Source organism: Bufo gargarizans, chromosome 2 (genome assembly GCF_014858855.1).
Source record: "Bufo gargarizans isolate SCDJY-AF-19 chromosome 2, ASM1485885v1, whole genome shotgun sequence".
NCBI classification, from domain to species: Eukaryota; Metazoa; Chordata; class Amphibia; order Anura; family Bufonidae; genus Bufo; species Bufo gargarizans.
Genome location: NC_058081.1, coordinates 470,746,255 through 470,771,206, shown reverse-complemented (window position 1 = coordinate 470,771,206; position 24,952 = coordinate 470,746,255). Strand labels below are relative to the sequence as shown.

The 24,952-nt window shown below is 40.8% G+C and overlaps 1 protein-coding gene and 1 long non-coding RNA gene across 6 annotated transcripts in view; one reads left to right on the top strand and one right to left on the bottom strand.

The window, feature by feature from the left end:
• Window positions 1–24,952, top strand: part of SCUBE1 (signal peptide, CUB domain and EGF like domain containing 1) — a 299,572-nt gene that overhangs the window by 228,101 nt on the left and 46,519 nt on the right. For all 4 annotated transcript variants that reach the window (XM_044281074.1, XM_044281072.1, XM_044281073.1 and 1 more), the window contains one exon: window positions 15,628–15,744. In XM_044281074.1, coding sequence (XP_044137009.1) covers window positions 15,628–15,744 — 117 coding nt within the window. The remainder of the gene's footprint in view (window positions 1–15,627; window positions 15,745–24,952) is intronic.
• LOC122928331 overlaps window positions 120–24,952 on the bottom strand; it is a 42,695-nt gene continuing 17,862 nt past the window's right edge. Inside the window, exons 3-4 of one of the 2 annotated variants that reach the window (XR_006387874.1) lie at window positions 303–369; window positions 120–206 (exon numbers count right to left, since the gene is read on the bottom strand). This is a non-coding gene — a long non-coding RNA (uncharacterized LOC122928331). Of the gene's footprint in view, window positions 207–302; window positions 370–18,953; window positions 19,076–24,952 lie in introns of those variants that run through there. The other variant, XR_006387873.1, reaches the window with a different exon arrangement.

Genomic DNA, 24,952 nt, shown 5'->3' with positions numbered 1-24,952 from the left:
GAACCACAACCTAATTTGTAAAGAATATTTATTTCACTTTGCATATTTTCAGTTTTCTTCTCTTCCCCACGGGAAACTGGGCTGACAGAAGATGTCAGCAAAGTTGATACCTCCTGGGGCCCGAAAAATGTCTGATCACAAACTGTGAAGATACAACAGAGTGCTGCACCATGCTATGCAGTTATTGGGTTTTCAAGCCCATTGGTCTAGAAAAAAGCAAATAAAAACGGGAAAATGAAAATAAACTGGTTAGAAAGACGTATCAGAAGTTTACTGTTACTAGAACGCCATACAAGACTTACCTTATTGGTTTTACAATGTGCGCCAGTTTTTTGTCATGTGATTGAAACCAATGTTTGTGAAATTTATCTACCGAAAAAAGAAATGAGAGAAGATGTGTCCACCTGTTCAGTCTAGAGAATTTTCTGCATTATGGTGCAGCTTTTTTACATGCAGATAGCAAAAACTGGGAGTCCCTCAAAAAGTATAATATAACACTGCTGCTTTAGTAAAACCACAAGTTAAACACATTCCACTTATGGCGTTTTTTTCAGAATAAAGAATTTCAAGGCACTTTTTTTTTTAGATAACATAGTAAAACAGAGCCTCCATGAATCCTAGGTCCCATATGAGAACACTTATTTGCCAGAGCATGATGTAAGAAGTCATGATAATATTGAAGCACAGATCTTATATATTTCACAGAGCTCAATTCCCACAAATTTCAAGACTGATGGCTTCACTACAACCTTTCCATTTTATTGTATGGGGAGCACAACACCCTGGGCCGAGTCCATGAGTAGGCAGCTGCCTAGGGTGCATTAAATTGGTGGCACTATTTATGGATATACCATAAATATGAAGTAATACCCCTTTAATTTTTTGTATATTTGGCTTGCTCTACCAGTGTTCTTGAGTATACAGCTCACTTCACATGGAACTGGTGATGTTACCAAGACCCTAGAGCACCTGACCAGATTTAAATAATGTACTTTCTTAGATCCATGAAGGGTTAGGAAAGATTTGTGAATTGTGGTCATACAGTATATGCAAATATCTTTAATATATACCTACCCTGGTGGGTAAAAAAATAGTAGTAGTCGGAAATTATCAAGATCATTGCCTTTTTGATATAGTAGACAGGTCCACAAAATTGTGAAAAACTGATTCTTCCAAAACTAGGGGCCTGGTTGTAATTGTGTCCATCAGGGGTTCAAGAGCCATTTCATACAGATCTGCATTTGAGATTTCTTAGCACAAGTACTATAAATAATGGTCCTGAGGGCTAAGATGTCAGTAAAAACAATTCTGCCTAATGCAGGGCATTAAATGATGGTACTGTATAAAATAATTTAAAACACCATGGACATCCTTTATTATGGCTTGCCCAATCAGGCCCTGCACAAGTCATAACATATTGGTTTAGTGGTGCCTGCAATGTCCTTTGACATTTGTATTGAAAAAATCCCCCCCCCCCATGTTTTAACACTGTCTATATATGTATAGTATATGTGCATCCAAAGAAGTATTCTGCATATGGAAATGTAATCTACACATTTATGTGGTTATTTTGCTATATGATACTTGCCTTTCCATAGACTAGAATTTGTAGAAAATCCTAGAATTCCTGGCATTTTCCAGGTACATTAGTACTGCTTTGGTGACAGAAGTCAAACACAAGAACATGTGAAATTTGTTTTTACTGCAGTTTAGTCTTGAAATGCAAAGGCTTGTGTTGACTCACTTGAGTGCGCTCTGTATAACTTTCTTTGATGTACGTCTATTGTTCACTTCCATTTTGAAAAGGATTAAAGGAACATCTTCTGTTCCTGTCGCAGATGTAACTTACAGTAACTCCTCTGAATGAGAGGCTTGTCATGGCTTCAGATCAATGTTTCCCCTACCCCCCTCCAGTCATGGTGGGAGTTAAAAAATGGTCCTCTGTGCTCCCAATGTTTGTTTTCAGGTCACTTTTTTGTGACTATTGATGTCAGGGCAATTAGGATGTAAAGATGTTTGTACAGCATGGTAGGATTGATTGGAATGATTTGAGAAGTTCAAACAACTTGCAAGGAAAGTAAAAGGAAAAACAGTTTGTATAATTAAATTGGTGATTTCCCTTTTTTAACAGCTCTGTTTAGCAGAGGCCTCCTTTATCATGAAAACAGCACTAATTCCACAGACTAACCTACAGATTTCAGGGACATTATACTCCTTCAGTAGTGACATTACTTTTGTTGTTTTATTTTCTTTGCATCCCGGACTTTATTATTTTCATTTTTCTTTATTAATTAAAATTGTGTAGCAGCAGACAGTACAATTATTGAAGGGTAAAAGAGGTTACACCCGTTAGTGTTAATATCCAACCAAGGAAGAAACGTTGTAAACATAAGTAATATACTCAAAAGTAGAGGTTAAATACTAAGAAAAATAAACATTTTACCATATTTTTCTAATTATAAGACAGTTTTTCCACCAAAAGTGAGGGAAAATTGGCAATGCTTTTTATAGTTTAAATGCTAATGACCATTTGAAGTGGTCAGCATGCAGGAGGTGTGGGGAGCGGTGAGGGAAGTGCTGTGCTGGCTCTACTCACCCTCTCTGGTCTTCAGGGCGCCACGCTGCACTGTGTCATGTGTACAGCATCAGGAAGTAGTGTACGTAGGAGCGCACGATGACCCGATGATGTGTGACGTCAAGTCACAGTGCAGCATGGGCTGGAATAAGGCTAGGGAGACATGAGTCCTGGATCTAGAGAGTGGCAACGTCTTCTGCAGCAAGTGAGGTAATTTTATTTTTTTAAATGTCTGATCTGAAGGCTGATAGGGGTCTGATTAGATGCTGATGGGGGTCTGATGGCTGTCTAATCAGAGGCTGATAGAGGTTGGCGATGGTTCTGATGGGGGTCTTATCTGAAGCAGATGGAGCTTGGGGGTCTGAGGGCCTGATCTGAGGTCTGATGGAACTTGGAGGTTTGATCTGGGGTCTGATTTGGGGTTCTGATGAGGATTGGGGGTCTGGTCTGAGGTGTGATGAAAAAAATATATTTTTATTTTCCTCCTCTAAATCCAAAGTGTGTCTTATATTCCGGTGCATCTTATACTCCAAAAAATACGGTACATACATGACTACAAATTATAATCAAAAAGAGAGACTTGTGCTCCCCAAACTGAATAATAAGCCAGTCCACCAAGTCCATTTGTGAGAACACTGCTGCACACTATATTACACCTTCCAACACAGCCATATAAGATAGCAGTAGGGTAGGAATCCCTCTTTAATAAGTGGGACTGGCTCTGCAAATAATATTATCAAAGATGTAAGTAGTATATATTAATATTTATTGAGCCACCAAAAGTATAAATAACACAGGTCTTGCACAGTTTAAAATGATACTGATAGCCCAGCTAAGTCTACTTTCACACTGGCGTTTTGGCTTTCCGTTTGTTAGATCCGTTCAGGGCTCTCACAAGCGGTCCAAAACGGATCAGTTTGAATTCTAATGTATTCTGAATGGAAAAGGATCCGCTCAGAATACATCAGTTTGCATCAGTTCATTCTCCATTCCACTTTGATGTCCGTCTGATGAAACTGGCACACAATGTAAGTCAATAGGAACGGATCCGTTTTCACTGACACAATAGAAAACAGATGTGTCCTCCATTGACTTTAAATGGTGTTCAAGACGGATCCGTCTTGGCTATGTTAAAGATAATAAAAACGGATCCGTTATGAGCGGATGCAGACAATTATCTGAACGCGAGTGTGAAAGTAGCCTAATAGTATAGAAAGTGGTAGAATAGTTCGTAGAGATTAACACAATCAATAAAAAAAAAAATAATAATATCACAAATAAAAATGAATAAAAACATATAATAGTATAATAAAATACCAATGAAATCTGGTCTCATTAAATCTGTACTCATTAAAGGGATTGTGCCACCAAAAATATTCAACATTTATCAAACCAGCTCCTGGATACCTTTGTAATTCCATGTAAGTAAGAATTTTCTAAACCACTGAGCTATTCTATAAAATGCATTGGCACAGCGCCACCTGCTGTTTGTTCTGAGGTGGTCGCACATGCTCAGTTTAAATCGCCAACTGTCACCAGCCATATATTCAGTTAGTAGCTGTGGGAGTTACAGGGAAAGAACTACAGCAGACAGGCCTGCTGAGCTGCCAGCATGAAATAAATCTAGCAGAAGAGTTGGAGCATTTTTTTTTCTGTATTTTTGTAAACTGGGGAGGAGAAGAGAGTCACAAAAACATTAATTTTCTCCATAGTGTGTTTCTAAACCTCTGTTGTATAGGTAGATGGAATTCAGTAGTCAGAGCTTATTGAAGACTGGTCTACACGGCTCCCAATAACAATTTGTCTGTCTTTTATAAGCTCCTATGCCCCCTCTAGTGGAGGTTGTAGGCGGCCATAATTTTATCATTTGACTTGTAGCTATGTGAGGAATTTGAAGCTCTATCAGCAGGTCTTTGGCCTCTATTAGAAATTGTTCAGGCTTTTATGCACTGGTGATGCTATAGCACCTGAGGTTAGATTGTAAGTTTTCAGCAACAGGTTTGTCATCTTTGCACTTCCCCCTGGTTAAACCATCTGTGGAATATGTCTGGTCCTTTCACAGTTGTTTGATTGTAATCTAATGGTAAACATGCCCCAGTGTCTAAAGCCAGTAAAATGCATTGATCTTTTGCCAGTGCATGCATTTACAGCATCTCACTGTCCCACCAATTCCATTCCATAGTGTTTGGATATTTAATGGTGCATTTGCACGTACAGAATGTTCTTGCTTGCTCTCCGCAGGAACTCACATCCATCCCATGTCCAACCTCTATTAATATTATTCCTCTTTCAACTGTTCACAGGTCATTCCAAGTATTTTAATTTCATCAATGCCTGCTTCAGTATGTACTGTGCAACTTCATTGGGACACACTACAGATTTTTCTAAAGAATATATTTTTTCATTTTAGTTAATTTTTTTAAATTATATTTTTAATTATATTCTTATTTAAGATACATTTTATTTGTTAAGTTTTAAAAAAATATTTGTAAGGCTACTTTCACACTTGCAGCAGAGTGTTTCGGCAAGCAGTTCCGTAAAAGGTATGCCAACTGATGGCATTTGTAAGACTGATCAGGATCCTGATCAGTCTGAAAAATGCCTTATCAGTCTGAAAAATTGAATTGAAAAACGGATCCAGCATTTAATTTTTTCACCTTTTTTTCGTTCTGCACATTCCTATGGGAAAAAAATGCTGGCATTCAGGCAGTTTTTTGGGCCGGAGATAAAACCGTAGCATGCTGCGGTTTTATCTTTGTCCTGATCAGTGAAAAAGACTGAACTGAAGACATCCTGATACATTCTGAACGGAATGCTCTCCATTCAGAATGCATGGGGATAAAACGCAAGTGTGAAAGTACCCTAAGGCTCCTTTCACACCTGCGTTCAGGTGTCCGCTCGTGAGCTCCGTTTGAAGGGGCTCACAAGCGGCCCTGAACACAGCCGTCTGGCCCTAATGCATTCTCAGTGGAGGCGGATCCACTGAGAATGCATCCGCCTGCCAGCGCTCAGCCTCCGCTCCGCTCAGTGAGCGGACACCTGAACGCTGCAAGCAGCGTTCAGATGTCCGCCTGGCCGTGCGGAGGCGAGCGGATCCGTTCCGACTTATAATGGAAGTCAATGGGGACGGATCCGCTTGAAGATGACACCATATGGCTCAATCTTCAAGCGGATCCGTCCCCCATTGACTTTCAATGTAAAGTCTGAACGGATCCGCTCAGGCTACTTTCACACTTAGAAAATTTTTCTAAGTTATAATGCAGACGTATCCGTTCTGAACGGAGCCACCGTCTGCATTAATATGAGCGGATCTGTTCAGAACGGATCCGATCGACCGCTAGTGTGAAAGTAGCCTAAGCTTGCCATATTTTTACAGTTTACCCAGCAGACCAGTTCCAAAATTTAGATACATTCATAAAAATATTGAACTTCCATAGAATAAGTTTCCTAGACAGTGTCCCGTGTTGAATTGTACTAATCCTGGAAAATTTTATATAATATTAATACTCTTTATTTATAAAGCGCCAACATATTCTGCAGCACTTTACACTCAGGGGGTTCAAGTACAAAAAGTCATAAATAACATAGCAGCAAACAACAATTACGTGAGTAAAATATAATTAAAACAAGAGGAATAAGGGCCCTGCTCGTGAGAGCTTTCAATCTATGAGGAGATAGGGGTGAGACAAAAGGTTGCAGGCAGTGTTCCCTGTAAGCTGCGCGGGCGCGCGGCCGCGCAGCTTCCTTTATGCCTCCGCTCAGCACCTCTGCTGGCCCGCTCACTGCTGCTGCCCGGACTTTATGTAAGGGGCTCGGGGCCTGTCTGTGCAATTTATTTTTATAACGCCTACAGTGCGATTGGCCGGCTGCGCTACCGGCCCAGTGCGCACATTAAGTAACCCATACCCTCTCCGGTGCTGCGCCTGCGCCTGCGCCACCAGCTGTGACAGTGCGAGACTCGGCACTGAGGTCACAGGTCTCGCAGGATCACGCGGGATGACTGAATGGCGGGATGACTGAATGGCGCAGCGCCGGAGAGGGTATGACGGGATTGTTCTGACAGATGAGTGGAGCAGAGTAGGTATTTTTATTTATGTATGCACACACACCGGCTTCATAGGGAGGGGGGGGGGGCACGCCGCACTTGAATTCAGAAAAGGGAGCCCACGCCGGCCATATGAGGGCAGGCCCACTGGCAGCAAATCCTTCATTATCATGGAATATATACAGAGATGGAGAGAGGGGCAAAATAATGAAATATATACAGAGAGGTGCAGTGTAGGGACACCGTGTAGGGCATGGATGTCAAACTCATGGCCCTCCAGATGTTGCAAAACTACAACTCCCATCATTCCCTGATAGCTGTAGTATGCCCAGGCATGATGGGAGTTGTAGTTTTGCAACAACTGGAGGGCCACGCGTTTGACATCCCTGGTGTAGGGGTTATACTGTTTATTGTACAGCATGGCACAGGGGTTATATTGTCATTTGCTGTACAGTATACTGTACATTATAATCCCTGTACCATGCCGTACAATATACAGTATAGTTCATACACCGTGCCGTACAATATACAGTATAGTTCATACACTATGCCGTACAATATACAGTATAGCTCATACACTATGCCGTACAATATACAGTATAGCTCATACACTATGCCGTACAATATACAGTATAGTTCAGATACCAATGCCGTACAATATACAGTATACCACCTACACTGGGGGATTATTGTGTATATTGTACGGCATGGTGTATGAATTATAATGTATATTATACGTCATGGTGTATGGATTATATTGTGCAGCACGGTGTATGAACTATACTGTTCATTATCATGATTAAGGACCAGCATGTAAATGTCCGAAATGCATAGATTTGACTGCCCTGCATATGTGGAAGTTTTAATACCGCTGTGAATAAAGTATTCCCTGCTATCAAGAGCTGGATTTTCTCTCTTTTCTTCATGAACTATACTGTATATTGTACGGCATGGTGTATGGATTATAACGTACATCGTACAGCATGGTGTAGGGATTATAACGTACATCGTACAGCATGGTGTAGGGATTATAATGTACATAATATTGCATGGTTTTGGGGTTATATTGTATATTGTACAGCATGGTGCATGAACTATACTGTATATTGTACGGCACTGTGTATGAACTATACTATATATTGTACGGCATGGTGCAGCGGTGACACTGTATTGTACGGCATGGTGCAGCGGTGACACTGTATTGTACGGCATGGTGCAGAGGTTACACTGTATGCTCTTTGATGTGACACTTATCTTAGGTTTTCCTAGCGCCCACCTTTGATGGCGCTGTGCCCAGCTCTGAGCCGACCCCGCTCAGCAGCTGCCAAGGCTTAGAGGGAACACTGGTTGCAGGTGCTTGATTTTTGCAGTGGACTGGCCATCTTAAAACACAAGAGTGGAGTAGATCTAAAGCTGCCTGAGCCAGTCAACAGCCAATATCTGTAGGGCTTCTGAGTGCATGTGGTGGCTATCTGAAGATGGATCAGGTTCAGAAGAATGATTCTGAATGGGTGGGGGGGGGGTGAATGGAGGAGACTTAGATTAGAGGATGTGATAGGCTAACATAAAAAGATGTGCTTTTAGGAAGCGCCTAAAACTATGGATGTTATGAATTAACCTAATTGCAGCTTGGGAGAAGCCTTGGAGAAGGGAGTGAGAAGTTCAGATTATGGTGGATGTCAGTCGTAATTCATTGACTCAATGGAGGGCATTGATAGGATGGTAGACAGAGATGAGGAAAGAGATGTATGAGGTGCAACACTGTGACGACCTTTGTTGGCGAGGGTGAGCACTTCAAATTGAATCCTGTACTGTATGGGCAACCAGTGCAATGACTGACACAGGATGAAGGCATTGGAGTAGCGGCTAGACAGATAGAGGAGCCTTGCTACTGCATTCAGTATAGATTGGAGAGGAGAGAGTCTGTAAGGGGAAGACCAATTCATAATGAGCTACAGCAATCAAGGCAACAATAAGGGTTTCTGTTATTTCCATAGTAAGAGGGCCAAATTCTAGAAATCTTTTTGAGGTGCAGGCGACATGAGCGGACAAGAGATTGAATATATGGGGTGAATGAAAGATCAGTGTCAAGCATAACACCGAGACAGTGGGTGTGCTGCCAGACTGAGATGGAGATATCAGATTTAGGTAGATTATTAGATGGAGAAAACACCAGAAGTTCAGTTTTGGAAATATTCAGATAGGTGTGAGGGAATAGGGTAGTAGTGCATGTAGTAGGACGAGAAGAAGAGAGGAGCCTGGAAACACCTGCTTCTGGGACTGGGTCGAATTTGTAGAGTGAGCCAGAGTAGATGCGGGTAGAAAAGGGATCAATGACATTTAGGGGCTGGGGAATGATTTCCTATGTAATATTTTTAATTTCTCTTTGAAATAGGTGGCTAGATAGTCAGCACCGATGTCTGTCTGTACCAGGCACCAGCACTTTTGGACTGAGAAGGGAGTGAAATGTGTCAAAGAGTTCTTTTGGATTGTTGAATAGTGAGGAGATCAGGTTGTGAAGTAGGTCTGTTTGAAGAAGTGTTCAGCATTTTGTAATGGAAGCAATTTTGAGGCATGCAAGTTTTTCTCCATATGCGTTTGGCACTTCTGGAGCATCATTGGAAAAGGCGAGTTTGAGGTGTAAGGCAGGGCTGATTTCATCTCTGTTGGTAGGGTTTTAGTGTAGGGGCACTACCTTATTTAGGACGCTTCTGAGGGTGTCATTATAGTGTTTTGCAGCAAGTTCTGGACAGGAGAGGGAAAAGACTGTAGACAGTGGTGACTAGACAGTCTGTAAGTTTCTTAGTGTCAATAACATGTAGATTTCTGAATGTGTGATAAGTGGGAGTGTGCTGAGATACTGTAGATGAGGACTTGTGATAGTGAAGGAGAGAAGGTTGAGAGCTGGAGAGTGTTAGTGAATTCGGAAACGGAACAGAGTCGTAAAAAGACCAGGTCAGGTGTGTTACCGGCTTTATGTGTCTGAGACTTCGCAAGTTGTAAAAGTCCAAGAGAGGAGGTTAGAAGCTAGGAAGCAGACAGGGAGATAAGGCCATCTATGGGGATTTTAAAGTTAAACATAACAAGAGTTGGTAGTTCTGAGGTGAAAGAGTGACAGCCAGGCAGCAAAGTAATATATGTTCAGTCCTTATTAATTGCTAGAAAGGGTTTTCCACATGCCCTGTTAAGGTCTATGGACATGATGGAGAGGGGTCGTTTTTGGACCAGCTCTGTTGGCGAGATTGGAGAGTACCTAATAAAGGATGGAGCATTCTGGTACAGATGACATTTATAGAAAGCCATTACAGCTCCACAAGAGGTCACCCATGAAAAGTCACTCACTTTCTATATTAAATTGCTTCCCAACATCCCTCCTTCTGTTTTCGTCATACAATCTCAGTCATTCTAAAGTTGCACCTCATTATCTTCTCCTGTGTAGAAGACTACAACAGACTTCTCCTTTTTACCTTTTTACTTTCATCAGTTAAGTGATGGGTAGATAGAGAGGGTATTTTAAAAATATAATTTAAACTATATAGGCAAATGCTTGAGGTCAGCATTAGACAAACCTGGGCAGATACCAGGACCCAATGTGTTTGGAGGGCTCATGGTAATTTGCACTGTGCACTCTTCAAGCCCTGTGGTATGTAGACAGGGGCCCACTGTGATCAGTTAAGTGCCACATACACCTGGAGCCAGCCCTCCCTATATATATTCCTATATCAGAATAAATCTGTAATATCTGAATCTTTGGCTTAAGCTATAACTGCATAAACTGCTTTAGTGATTACAACAAATTGTTTTTGGCTTGAGTTTTTCCTCTTGAATAGAAATAAGTGACAAGAACGTTTGATGCAATTTATTAGATTTTTGATAATGTGCTTGTTGAATTCTTGGAAACCACCTCAAAATATATTGAAATTTGGTTGTTATTCCTTCCAGTTAGATTCACATCAGGCCCTTAGAATGTGGTTCACAGAACTCTTGTACATAGAGTGAAAAATGAGGTCAGTGTAACTCTTCCATGCTCCCTGGACCAAGCTTCCTGGGAAGTGATCAGGTCAATTTTCTGTGCAGTTATTTATTGAAGAAAACAAGGAAGTTTGCTTATCTTTGCATTTGAAAAATATAACCTTTGACCCACTGACCTCTTTAAATTCCTGAAACTTTCACCATTTAAGTGGTTTAATGGACTCCCACTACTGCTAAGCGTGAAGTACGACCTCCATAGGTTCATGCATCAGTCATCTGTAACCCTGGGGGCAGCAAACCATACTGAACTGGGGCAACATTAAATTATGTATCCACTGAAAATGACCATACATGTTCCTGTTCACTTAGTCCCCTTTCATAAAGCATGAACACCTGGGTCTCCCAATTTGTTCTTCTGAACCCCATGCTCCAATTTCAGCCTGGATCGAGTCCTGATTGACAATATAAGAAGTTGAATGGTGCTCATTTGAAAGGCCTTTTACATAAGCAGATGCAAACTGTATGGAGGACAAACGATCATTAGTACAATTGTTTGGTCCTCAGTTGCATACTGTCAGCAACGCTTCTTATATGTACCATAAGATTTGTGCTAGTAGTGATAATTTTTGACCTATGAGGGCAGTGATCAGGAATGAGTGTTCTTATGACTGATCGTTTAGCCAATTATCAGCCTGCGTAAAAGGGTCTTTAGTTTGTTTCAGTAGAGCACAAGGGAGAGGGGTCAGAGGAACATTCACAGGCAGCCTTGTCTATGCAGGATTTCTCTCATCACCATAATCAGATACAGTATATTGAAAGGGAAGTTTTCTAGTCATCCAGTCCACTAGAGGAAATACAGGTTTAGGCCTCATGCACACACCCATTGTTTTGGTCCGCATTCGAGCTGCAGTTTTGGCGGCTCGGATGCGGACCCATTCACTTCAATGGGGCTGCAAAAGATGCACAGCACTCAGTGTGCTGTCCACATTCGTTGTTTCGTTCCGTGGCCCCGCAAAAAAAATATAACCTGTCCTATTCTTGTCCGCGCTTTGCGGACAAGAATAGGCAGCTATATGTAAAGGCTGTCCGTGCCGTTCAACAAATTGCAGAACGCACACGGACATGTGGATCTACGATTTGCGGACCGCAAAACACACCACAGTCGTGTGCATGCAGCCTTATACACCACAACCAGACAGGAATTTGATGTAAGAAGTACAGAACTATAATACACAGGAATATACTTCATATTAAGACTACTCTGGATTAACTAAAAAACCTCTTTTGTCAAACTTTTAGCCTGTAGAAAGTAAAGTATAACTATAGGCAATGTAACAGCTGCCCTTAATAGTTGCCATCATTTGGAAATCCAGCATTTGCAAGTCCAATAGAACTCTTAATAGAATATTTGCATAAATTATTATAGAAAACAAGTGCTTAATTTTATATATTTTTTTAAGAATAAAGTACAAAACATTCATCACTTTTTTTTTTCTTTTTTTTTTATATATTGTTCTCTCAACACTCTAAATTACAATGTATGGTACACAGTGTATACCCCAGCAGGGATTCTCACAAGGCAGTCATGGGACTAGTTACACCCAGAGCTACGCTTTACACCATTACACCAATAATCTGAGTGCAAAGGTTATGTAGTGTAATGCAATGATCATTATTAATTGAGACATCAAAAGTGTTAATTGGCACAATCACAGTGCTGGTTAAAGTATGGAACAGAATTGCAAAAGTACTGTCTCATGAAGTGGACTTCTCATGGACCTCTAGGTCACTATTTAATTTTTATGGGGAAATTCTATATGACAGAATACATGGTGGCCTAATGCGAAGGCAATGTTATATTACCTGTTTCATTTTGTAATGATCGTATGGTAACTAATGGTGGCATAGAGGTCCTAATATTCTACCTTAATCTATAATTTATTCCTGGAGGTTCTACATTTGGCCTCCTCATTCACACTGTATTTTTCTACAAACCTGTATTCCAGCGTTTTTTAAGTGCAAGCAATATTTACGCATCAAGGTTTAAGATAGTGAATTTTTTTTTCTCCTTTCCTCTCTTTAGCTTTCTTAATCCCTGTGAAGTGAAACACAAAACATGGCCTCTTTCAGACTATTTGTGCTAAGTAACTGACCCTTGGCCTATACAACCAGTCAGCCATGACATGGGAAAGTAAGTCTGTTGTGTCTCTTCCACTTTCTGGACACTATCCAGGAATGGGAATTTTCCTGCCCAAGAAATGTTCAACTGTGTGTCTTTGAAATGGGATCAGATATATTTGTTGGACACTTTGTCATTCACCTTTGGTCTCTTTGAGTAGTTAAGAGTTAAATGAGTAGTTGAGATTTCCCCTTCTACAATAAGCTGGCTCCAGATAGTAAGCTGGGTTTCTAAGCTCGTCCTATTTAGAGTGTTCAGGATACTCTTTTGCCAGTATGTACTGTAAGGAATTTTTTTTTACTAAAGAATGCTCCAGATAAGCCAAAGAGATTAGTAAAACCCTCTTTTTTTTTTTTGTTAGATGGGAAAATCAACCAAAGACATTCTAGTGAAAGCTTTGTTACCTAGATGTAAAGAGTAATAACATGGAGTTCTGATTGGCTTAGCTGAAACTCCCGTGCAATTTAGTCCATCTACACTTCCAGAGAACTGTAAAACTGAATGCAGATCGCTGCTGGGGACTTACTTCAGGTAATGCTCCATGGGAAAAGATTATTTAAATTATCTTTTCCCCAAAAGGAAGGAAGCTACCTCATACTGGCCAAGCCAGAGACTCCTTTAAAATAAAGAGACAACCATCTGAAGACAGGTGTCACTTCATTTTGAAGGGATCTCTGGCTTGCTTGATGTGAGAGAGTTTTGCAGGAGGGCTGTTTTATATATTTTTTTCCCCCATTGTTTAGAGAAAACCTTCATACACCACTGTCTCTTCAATCTCATGCAGCCAACCAGGACCCTTCTCTGTATTGGGGAAGGGATGGTCAAGAACACAGAAACAGCTGTCTGCGGATATGTATCTCTTCCTTTTAGGAAAGTCTTTATTTTGGCCAGAATAATGTTCTTTTCTTTCTTATGAAGAAGTTTACTTTTACACTCTTTCTTCCATGAAGTACTGATGAAGTAAGCATCTTTACATACCACTTTTTTTTTTATCAATGAGAACCAGTAACCTCCAGATCTGGATCAAGCTCATATTATTCAGCCAACCAGTACCATGCTCTATATTTATGAGGGGTAGGAACCCCAAAATAGCAGTCTAAAGATGGGTTTCTCTTCCCTTTGGATGGGTCCCTGGTTTTGAATGGTATCATGCAGTTTCCTTCTTTCTGGAGGAGAGCTTAATAAGCAGATGTTTAAAAGACCAAGGGAGAGTGGACATGGCGTGAGTGGGAAATAGTAGCAGAGTACACCAGAAATACACCTATATAGGTGTAATAATTGACCCCCTGTATGGGATAAAAAAAACTTAGACAGTGATGTTCTCTTGGATACACAAAAAAACTATTGGTCCTCTGCGCGGTGCTTTTACTCATAGACAAAGATCTTGTTGCTGAACTTACTAATTTTATATCTGTCTTTTTGCTTTTGCACCTTTTTTCTCATAGTAGCACCTTTTTGCTTTTGTCACAAATTTCACAAAATGTTACTCTTTGTTTTCCCCAAGGGTAAAGTATTTTTGCTGCCTAATACCATGCATTTGATGGAATTTAGATGCCAACTGCTGATGTGGTTTCTTTTGCTATCTGCTTCTAGTAAATTGGAATTATAGTTGCTTTATGCCATTATGAACCATGTATGACCAAATTTTAGGGAGGGCAGATAGAGTAATTTTCCTGAAACGTTGACTATTTAGGAACCTAATAGGGGTTCCACCATCTTCTGTTTAAATATTATTCAACCAACTGAACTTATATCTGTATTCATTCTTCAAAAAACTGAGGAGAGGTCCCCACTGAAAACAAATGAAGCAGGGTTGTAAAGAAATAGAGGGGAGAGGGGGGAAGGGGTTTGGCTGGAAAGGAAAGATGATTTACCTACTTCCCATTGTGGGCTCCCTGCTCCTCCTCCAGGCCTGTGATGTTCTTCTGAGCTCCCTCTATGTCCACATCCGGTTTGACCACACCGCAGCCAATCACTAGCTGCAGCGGAGACCGGATCCCTTTGCATCATGTGACCATTTGTCACGATGTAAGGGGAGCTGGTCAACGCTGCAGCAAGTGATTGACTATGGCAATATCAAATCGGATATTTACATCAAGGAAGCTGGCACCTGGAAGCAGGTAAGTCATCTTTTCTCTACAGGTCTGACCAAGTTTCTCTACAGGTCTGACCCCCCCCCCCCTCCCCCCACACCTTATTCTTGCACAAATCCTTTAATAATCACCCAAAAAACTGAAACGTTATGTGGGTAAAGTAGGTAAGGATAGACATTTTTCAGGCAATCACGGAGTGGCAGCAAGGAACTGCTGTATGTTATGGATCCTGGCTCCAAGAGCTGGTTGTATTGTAGTAAATGGGTTGTTTTAGAAGCTTTGTCTGTTGACCAGTGTTTGACAATGGTGTGGTTGAATGAGAGATTTTCCAAGGTTTCCAGTTTTTTTGCGGTACTTCCTTTAGTGGTGACTCTTTTTGGTAAGCAACAGTAAACCTTCTGTCATGTACATAACCCTTGTAGCAAAGTCTAGAGTTGCACGCTTAGAAATGTCCTTGTAATAGAGCTTACTATGTGTTCAGCACAGTAATGATAACAACTCTGGTGCCTTCTATATGCAGGTGTCCTGTATATTAGATACAAATTAAGGTATGTACAGCTACATGGATTTGTAGTGAGGCTTGAAATATCTTCTACCCCAAATCGTGTATTCCGTCTTTGTGCTTTGTGATAGCAACTACAAATCCTTGCAAGGAGGAACATGCATGTCTCTACTTAATTCGTGTTAACACTATGTATGTTGTGAGCTGTAATATCAGTTTATGTTGTAGATCAAAGTATCACTCATATTCTTCTACCTGTAGAAACGTGTGCTGTAAATAATGGAGGCTGTGACCGTACTTGCAAGGATACGGCGACGGGAGTTCGATGCAGTTGCCCTGTGGGATTCACCTTACAACCAGATCAGAAGACTTGCAAAGGTCAGTATGTATTAAACAATTGTCACTACTCTCAACCCGTGTGTCAGCAGAATCAGTACAAACCAAATACCTTGTTATGGAGGCTCTGAATAGGGAGTGTACCGGCAGAGGAGGTGGCACTAAATAAGAATTTGTAGGCAGGATTCATGCTCTCCAAGAGTCTCTTGGCAGGGAGAGCATTAAATTGAAGACTATGCAGAGCCTAAATTGTACTTTAGGCAGTAGTGAGTGAGCACATTATATAGTACAATGAAAATTCTAGGTAGGACAAACCATTTTACTTGAGCCTTTAGGCAAGAATTACTTTATCCCGAAAACTTAAGGTGGCCATACACATTAGTCTAAACTTGGCCATACACATTACTCTAAAGTTGATCAAAACAGATGATTTCAACCAAAACAAACATTTGTTGGGTGAAATTTAACAATAAATGATCATTTTAGCCGACCAATGAAAAACCATTGTTGTTTGAAAACAAGTTGAATGTGTTTAATATTTTCGTTTGATATTTGCACAAAATATATATCGTTCAAAGAAGACTTTGTGAACGAAAGTTCTATATAAAAAAAAAAAAACATTCCCAGATAAATCTTTCATCCATTGCCCAATTTCATTGAACATGTATGGGCAGTTTGAACAACTGTAATAGTCAATATGGACTAAAATGTGTATGGCAGGCTCTGCAAAATGAATGTTCACCAGATGTTTATTCAACTGCTGTGCAACCATCAACCAATTATGTTTAATGTGTATGGCCAGCTTTAAGGTTATCAAAACGGGAAATTTCAACCAAAATGAATTGTTTTAGCCGACCAGTGACAGACAATCCTCATCTGAAAAGAAGTCAGCCATGTTTAATATTTTTTCGTCTGATAGTCAGATGAAAGATCTTTTATTGGAATGAATAAAGGATCTTTCTTTGAAAGAACATTCTCAGAAAGATCTTTAATCCATGGCCCAGTTTCATCGAACTTGTATAGTCAGTTTGAACAAATTTAACGGCCAGTCTGGACTAAAATGTGTATAGCCGTGTCTGCGAAACTACTGTTCACAAATGATTGTTCAACTGCTGTTCAACAATCAACCAACTTCCTATCTCTGGGAGATACGGTGCAGAACGGAGGCATGGATCAGAAGCCCACGGAAGCACTACAGAGTGCTTCCATGGGTTTTCTATCTGTGCCTCCAGACCGCAAAAAAGGAGCGCATGCACTACTTTTTTGTGCTGCTGACCATCGGATGCATGTCAAGGCTGGCACATGGTCATGTGCATGGGGCCTAATGTGTATGACCAATTTAAGGTAGGGAGTATGTTGTACAGGAGATTTATTGTAGGATGGAGACTGTACAGGCTTTAAGCTAGGAACATACTGTAAGGTTCTAAAACACTCATTATAGCAAATTTTTATCAAACTAATAAAAATATATAGGTTAAATGAGTGTTCACGAGCTTTAAGGAGTTCAGAGATAAGGGCTACATATGGATCCATCAGTGGAGCTGCCTGACGTATTCTCTGTAAGATATAAAGTAAGATAGTCTACAGAGACACAAGTCTGTAAAATAAAAACTGTTAAACATTTTTAATAAAGACCAGAACTGAAAAAAAAAAGTTTTACCCCAAAATGAGTTTGATAATCAAAGACTGTCCCCAAAGATGTTCAAGGCATTTTGCCAGGGAGTGTACTGCCCAGGAGGCTTTAGACTAATAACTTACTGTGCGATTCTAGGCAGCGAGGACATTGTACAGAATGTTCTAGGCAGGGATGACAATGTAAAGAAAACTGTGAATAGGGACAATGCTGTACAGAAGGTTATAGTCTACGCACATACTGTGCAGGAGACTGTATAGAATGCTCCAGGCAAAGATGCCAGTTTACAGGATGCTTTAGGCAGTGTGGACACTGTACAGATTTTACTCTAGGAACTTACTGCACTGGAGATTATAGGCAAGGGTGACACTGTATAGAATTCAAGGGCGACAATATACATAGGATTTAGGCAGAATTGCCGTGCGATGTACAGGAGACATTGGTTGGGAAATATACTAGGTGGTTTTAGGCATTCAGAAGAAGAGGCTGTTGGCAGGGAGTACGCTATACACAAACTCTAGGCATCCCTCATAACACTCTTATAAGTCGTTTTAAGGTGTTCTGTGTAGTAAAAATGTGACATGTTGATATTGTGCTTTAAATAGCAGTAACCCATTGAGTGAACAGCCAGGAAGTATGTGGCTTTCCCTTGATCATGCCAGGGCTCCATCCAGACGTCTACAGAGATTTATTGAGGTGACAGCCAGGGCCTGTTTGGGTGTTTGTTTGTTACATCTTGTGCTGGAAGCAAATAACGCCTTCACACATTTCTAATTAGACGGAAAACCACACACAAATATTTAATAGTCCGTCCCCTTGTAACGTTTTTTGAGATTTGGAAAAGCAATTAGGACTGCAAGACCTGGATATATGAAAATAACAGTCCGGGCCTCATATTAGCACTGAGCTGTCTTTCAATATAAAACGTTCTTACTTTTTCGAAACTTGTATTATGTTCTCTCGTAGTCTCTTGTATGGGTCTTAGTTGGTTTGTTTGCTGACCAAGGTCAAGTCTGTTCTATTTAAACTCTGAAATGAGTTACTGATATTCAGGAGCTCCAAGAGGCAACAAAGCAAGCAGGCAGCAGTGATGGGGGTGGGGAATACAGGAGATAATGTAGTTGTTCTAATTAACACCAACATATTCTACAGTACAGTGCACAGATTGTCATCACTTCTATTGACCTGTTACTTGTTGAGTGACATCCATGACCAGTCTTAAATTGCCCATATAGGTTGTATAGTCAATAAATTACATAAAGTTCTGTATTTGCAGTGTTGCTTCCCACCCCCCACAGCTATGCCTTTGCAAAAAAAGCCTTCCCTTGCATTCATGACATATGAAGCTGGGAATGAACACAGCTATAGGCTCCATCCAGTTGCAAAATAGTTGAGAGCGGTGAACTTTCAAAAAAATTGAAGCAGAATAGACTGTAAATAGGTGAATATTTTGTGGTTACCATTAGTAAGCAATGGATCTATGCCAGCCCATCAGACTACAGTGTTAACATGAAGGTTTGACTATTGGACTGTATCACCCCTACAAAAAAAAAAAAAAGAGGGTGTGCGAACAAAAGATGTAGTGACCAAAAGCAGAGGGTAGTGTTATTATACTTGCCTGAGATGAAGAAAGCAGATGCTTGTGCACCGAATATAGTGAGAGCAAAGCACTCCAAGCCATACCAGCTGTAATCGCCTTTCTATGTGTTTGACCCCGTTCATGGATAAATATCACAATACCTAGCGGATGAAGGAGAAGAGAACACATTCCTCTTATTACTTGGAAGAGAGCTTTTTTCCTTACTGTGCAATCCTTGTTAATCTTCTGGCACATTGTTTGACTAGAGGGGTGATATCCAGGGCTTACACTAGGCAAACATGTCTTGAGCAGGCTGTCTCACTGCCATGGTTACTAGGGAGGGATATATGGCCCTTCTTGGGGCAGGAGAGAAATGTAACATACATGTGTTAGTATTGCTGCATACATAGCAGTGTGCATACACTCAACGCAGAACCTCTTGTTCTATTGAATTCTTTCAATCGTTGTTGCAGTTATCCATGTCTCGGATTCTTCAAGACCCTATTCTGGAAAATATAGCATTTTGAGCCTATCCTAAAAAAAAGGGAGATCGTTAAACTGTCCACCATTATCTATCTATATATATATATATATATATATATATATATATATATATATATACCAAAAAAGTTGGAGATATTTAGGATGAACCTAAAATGCACACAGGTGAACTTAATGTGACCTTCTCTAAACTTTTGAATGCACATGTCCAACTGTTCAATGTTTCAGTACTTTTTGCACAACATCATTAATCCAGTCATTGTGCCTCTGCATGAACAACACAGGCCTAATTTCATCTTCATAGACGTCAATGCACCAGCTCATCGAGGTTGCATCATTAGGGAACGGCTGCTGGAGACTGGGGTACCTTAAATGCAGTGGCCTACACTTTCTCCAGACCTGAATCCCATTGAAAACCTATGGGAGTCGCTGTGTAGAGGCTCCTAACTTGTACTCCAGAACCTCAATGACCTGAGGGCCGCCCTTCAAGAAGAGTGGGATGCCATGCATCAGCAGACAATAAGTTGACTTGTGAACAGAATGAGACGTCGTTATCAAGCTGTAATTGACGCTCAAGGCCACATGACAAGTTATTGAGACATTGACATTTTTTGTGGGGGTATACCCACCACTGTTGTTGGCTTTTGTTTCAATAAATAGCTTGAGATGAGGAAATCACCATTTCTGCTTCTACTTAAATGCCCTACTTTCATGATATAATATCATTGTAGTGTGAACTTTTTACGCTTTCCATAAATTTCACCCACACAAAGGAAAGACTAATACAATGGAATATGGGTCCTTTATGCAGACTGCACCTGTTTATGAAATAAAGGGCCTCGTTTTAAGCAATTATTCTTCAGGAGTTTAACTGATGACAAAAAGAATGATGTCTAAAAGGGCTGTTCCAGGTTTTCTATGCAATGACTATTCAACTAAGTCTATGTATTGCACCTATTGTGTATGGGTTTGTATAGAGATCAGGTATAATCCTTTTTGTCCAGGTACTATGCAGATGTCAGTCACCTGTTGTTTCAATCTTCAGGGGCTTGTCTGTTTTTTACAATGCCTTGTATTAGAAGATTTACCTAAATACACTGAACGCAGCTTGACTTGCTGCTGTGAGCAGCATCAATCATCTGCAATATGAAGAGAAACCTGGCAGCAAGTAGTCAGTTTTCTGGGAGAAATTAAGCATTACACAAAACATAATGAATGAACCATCTGCCACTTCCTCCACAGAATGAGAGAGAGAGATGCTTTTTATTGGTGTTCTCTAGTGCTGTTACATGATGAAGGTCCTGAACCATATAATGATAAAGAAGAAAAGATTGAGAGGGCAAGCTTGTCTTGCCCTGTCAATCAAATGGGAGCGGGTAGTGTACTGAGCGCGGTTGCGTAGCTGTAGTGTTGCTCCTAGTGCTGCAGTCAGCCCCTTGGTGCTCCAACTAACTAATTTGCAAAAAATATAAAGGTAATGATATCTCTGCAGTAGTACAAGCTAAAAACAAAAGAAGGATTTTGCTTTAATTGGCATGATCAATCCTACCAGGCAGTATGCCTGCTTTAAAAGGGTTGATCATGCTGACAGATGCTCTTTAACTTCGAATATTCTAGTGTGTTAGCTAAATGCAGTCATTTGCCTAAAGTTTTGGCTGATGGCCTTCCCTCCCAACCTCCGTATGATCTTGCTGCTGCACGCTTGACTATGATTGGGCATGCTGAAATATAGCACACTCGATCCTAGTTTCCCCAACATTTGCCATCAGAGAACAGTTGGGAAGCCCCCTAACAAATTAGTTTGTTGATGGATTCCACAATAATAATCTAATGTCGCTGAAGAACTTAAATGGTTTGTCTCATGAAGATAACTTTAGTTGACATGTTAGGTCATATGGACATCATAGAGGGGATCCCCCATTTGGGACCCTTCCTCTGTGAGCTAGAACAGCAAGCCCCTCCGTAAGAGCAGCTCTCACTCCAGTGGACGTTAGCTATCCATGCAGTATACGGTATCAAATGGACTTCTGAATGGCCACCATATAACTGAACAAATGTCTAGCTGGCCAATGCATACTCCAGCAAAACCAAATGTTTGGGTTTTTGGGAGCCAAAACCATGTGATGTCTGCTTTGGTATGGAAAGGATTGTCTGTAATGAAACATCCCTGTAATATGCACTGGATTTTTAAAATATTTGTTTTAATTATATGTTGGCATATATTCATTCATAGCAATACAGGAGCATCTGTTATACAGTGTATTTATCCAACATGCCATCTAAAAAGTGTGTTCTGAAATTGAGAGCCTGTAAAAGATGGTACCACTATCAGCTTCATATCGCACCAATAACGGCACCAGTGTTCCCAAAATCCAGATTAAAGTCACTGCATGTTCCTGAGCCCCTTAAATCTTACTTTATCAGAGTTTCATCCTCCTGTGTTTCTAACCAGACATTAATACCTGACATTATATGGAGATCTCTTCCTGTAGAACAAACTCTGGAACTCTTAATCCAGGACATTAAAACTGTGAAGAGGTTGGACGATGTTGAATTTCAGACACAGTAAAGCAATATTCCATACTTAGATCTATCTCAGTCCAAGACACCTTGGCTGATTTCAAGCAGAATGAGGTGCCTCAAGTCTCAATTTTACAGAAAAAAATTATAGAACTTTTAGTTTAGTTGTCTAGGAGTTTAACAAAAAGGTCTGCTTTTTTTTTTTCCCAGAAGCCATTGGCTGACTATGTTATTCCAGTTCAGCCCTTTTCAAATGAATGCTGCAATTCCAGACCCAGTCCTGGAACGAAAGTTGGGCTATCTCTTCTGTTTTTACAAGATTGCAACAGGATAACCCCATTAAGTGCAGTTACTCTAAAAGAGTTCTGATTTCTGCTTAGTATGTAGAGATTGGAAAAAAAAAAATTCCCTTATACAGTGCCATTCTTGTGTTCATTCGTGTCTCATGGCTATGAGTAAGCATGCAAGTTTAGTCATCGGAAACGCGTATGTTTTTACATCACTAATGTGGTTATGGAGTTTAAATTTTTGTCCTAAGCTTTTAATATGGAGAAGAGTGTCAGACAAGTATTTATTTCCACAGTAGTGATACTCCCTTAGTGCCCACACACAGTAGTTATGTCCCGTTAATGCCCCTTCACAATGGAATGTTCCCTTAGTGCCCCCCCCCCCAGTAGTTATGTCTTAGTGCCCACTTATAGGAAGAATGCCCTTTTAGTGCCCTTATTACAGTGGTTATGCCTCCTTAGGCTAACTTCACATACACGGGAAGAGATTCAGCATGGTGTTCCGGTAGAGAACAGCCTACCAGAGCTCTCTGGATCTGTCAGTTCTTGACAGTACCCGAATGCCTGCCTGCCCGATTAACTATAATTGAGTTCGGCAAAGATCTGGCTGCCACCCAGCAAATATGCCGGGATTTGGCCTGACAAAAAATGTAGTGCACAGCAATTCTTAGAATATTTGTTGGGTAGCTGCCGGATCCCTGCCAGAACCAATTATAGTTAATGGGACCGGCGGACATTCCAGTACCGCTGGACTGGATCTCTGGTCGTGTATGTGAAACTAGCCTTAGTGCTCCCACACAGTAGTTATGCTCCTATAGTGCCCCATTAACAGAAGAAGGTCCACCTAGTGCCCTTTCTCAGTAGTTATCCCTTAGTGCCCCCTTACAGTAAGACTTTCCTGTTATGCTCCCTTTAGTGATCCTATTCATTAGTTGTTCCCCTTAGTGTCCCCTCACAATAGTAAAGCCTGGTCATTTTTATAAAAAAAAATAAAGTAATTCTCACCTAGCCCTGTTCCCCTAATGAATTTAGCACATTATCCACAGCCTGTGCTCTCGTCCATCGCATCTGCCTGCTTGGGAGAGCACAAACTGGGGAATGGTGGGGCAGAAAACAAACAGATCCCTGCTTCACCATTGTATTCATCTGTATCTGCGTCCTTAGAACACAGATATAGTTGAAAATGGGACATGTCCTAGCACACCCAGGATCGCGGGGCGGCGGACAAGATCTGGGATTGTCCTGCCGGATGTGGAACGGTTGGGAGGCATGTTTCTAATCAGCCCCTGCATTACCAAACACGGCTTTTAAGGGGGCTTTTCCTGGAAGAAGGCAACTATATTTTTCTAATCTCATACAACCAACTTAATTTTTGCCCTTGTCATTGACTCTGTGACAGGCCATTTGCTTGGTCCTGGAATGAATTGCTGAACTATAAGACATTATCTGTAGAGTGCACTCGCGCGCACAAGATCAGTCAGCTGGCTTTAATTTTTGGATATTACACATCAGTTGGCAGAGGAGAAATATGTTGTTTTTATTGTAAATAGTAGACCGCACTAGAAAATCTCTCTCTCTGGGAAATGGAGCAAAAGAAAACAATAGGTTTGAGATTTGGTTTTGTTGAGGTGCAGTGTTCTCTTCGATAGATTTTGAGGGAAATTGTGGTTTCAAAGAAGGGTAACAGAAGGGCTGTAAAGACACAGGTAGCACTGATATTGGTAAAATGCTCACTGTGCTGTAACTCATGACAACCAATCAAATATAGAACTTTGGCTGTGTATGGTGGCACCATGAAAGTAATTGGTTGGTAATGGTGTATTTATACAATATTACATCAATGTACCATATCCTGTAGCACTTACACAGAGCAATCATACCACTCCAGTAGGTGCTTTCCACCAAACAAAATTGGTGAGCTATCCTCAGCATAGGCGGAAAAAAAATCTTAAAGGGGTTGTCCACTTAAATCACTTTTTGTTATAAGGCTTTCCTGACAAGAAGCTGATCATTGGAGGTCCTGCTGATTTGACCATGGAGATCAGCTGTCATCTGTGGGGAGACCTGATAGCAAGTGTTCAAATCCCCAGCAGCACCACCACAGGGGCAATGCAGAATTACACAGTTCCTATTGAACGTAATGGGATCTGTGTGTAATGCAGATCGATGAGGTTTCTAAAAGCCCCCCTCCCCCCAGCATCTTTTTAATTCACCCAATAGGGTACTTGAAACCAGACAACACTCGTTGCTTTTTTCTGCTGCTTTTTCTGCCATGTTGTTCATTTGATTGTCCAGCAAGATATGCCTTCTTAGCCAGTCACCGGCATCAGTGGTTTCCTACTCAACCAGTGATTGGCTATGGAGACTTCTACTGCTATTTCCTGTGTGTTCAGCCCAGCCCAGGAAGCGGAGACCCACAGGGACTTTGTGTCAGAATGGCAGCAAAGAGAGATCAGTGAGGTGTGAGTAATGTCTATTTTATTTTTTCACCTGTTTAGTCCTTATTTAAAAGTTATCATCCTGCTGGACAATTCCTTTAAGTTTTACCTAGCAACCACAGTATCACTTAATCACAGTGTTTGTCACTTTAGTAGTATTATGTCTAGCGCAAGATAAGAGGGTGCCTGACATGAAGATCGTCTCTATGCGGTTGTTTTAATCCTTGTGTCATGCTCCACCTCTTCAGGTCCTCCAGTAGGTATAAACCGGTATCAGTTTTTTTAAGTGTTC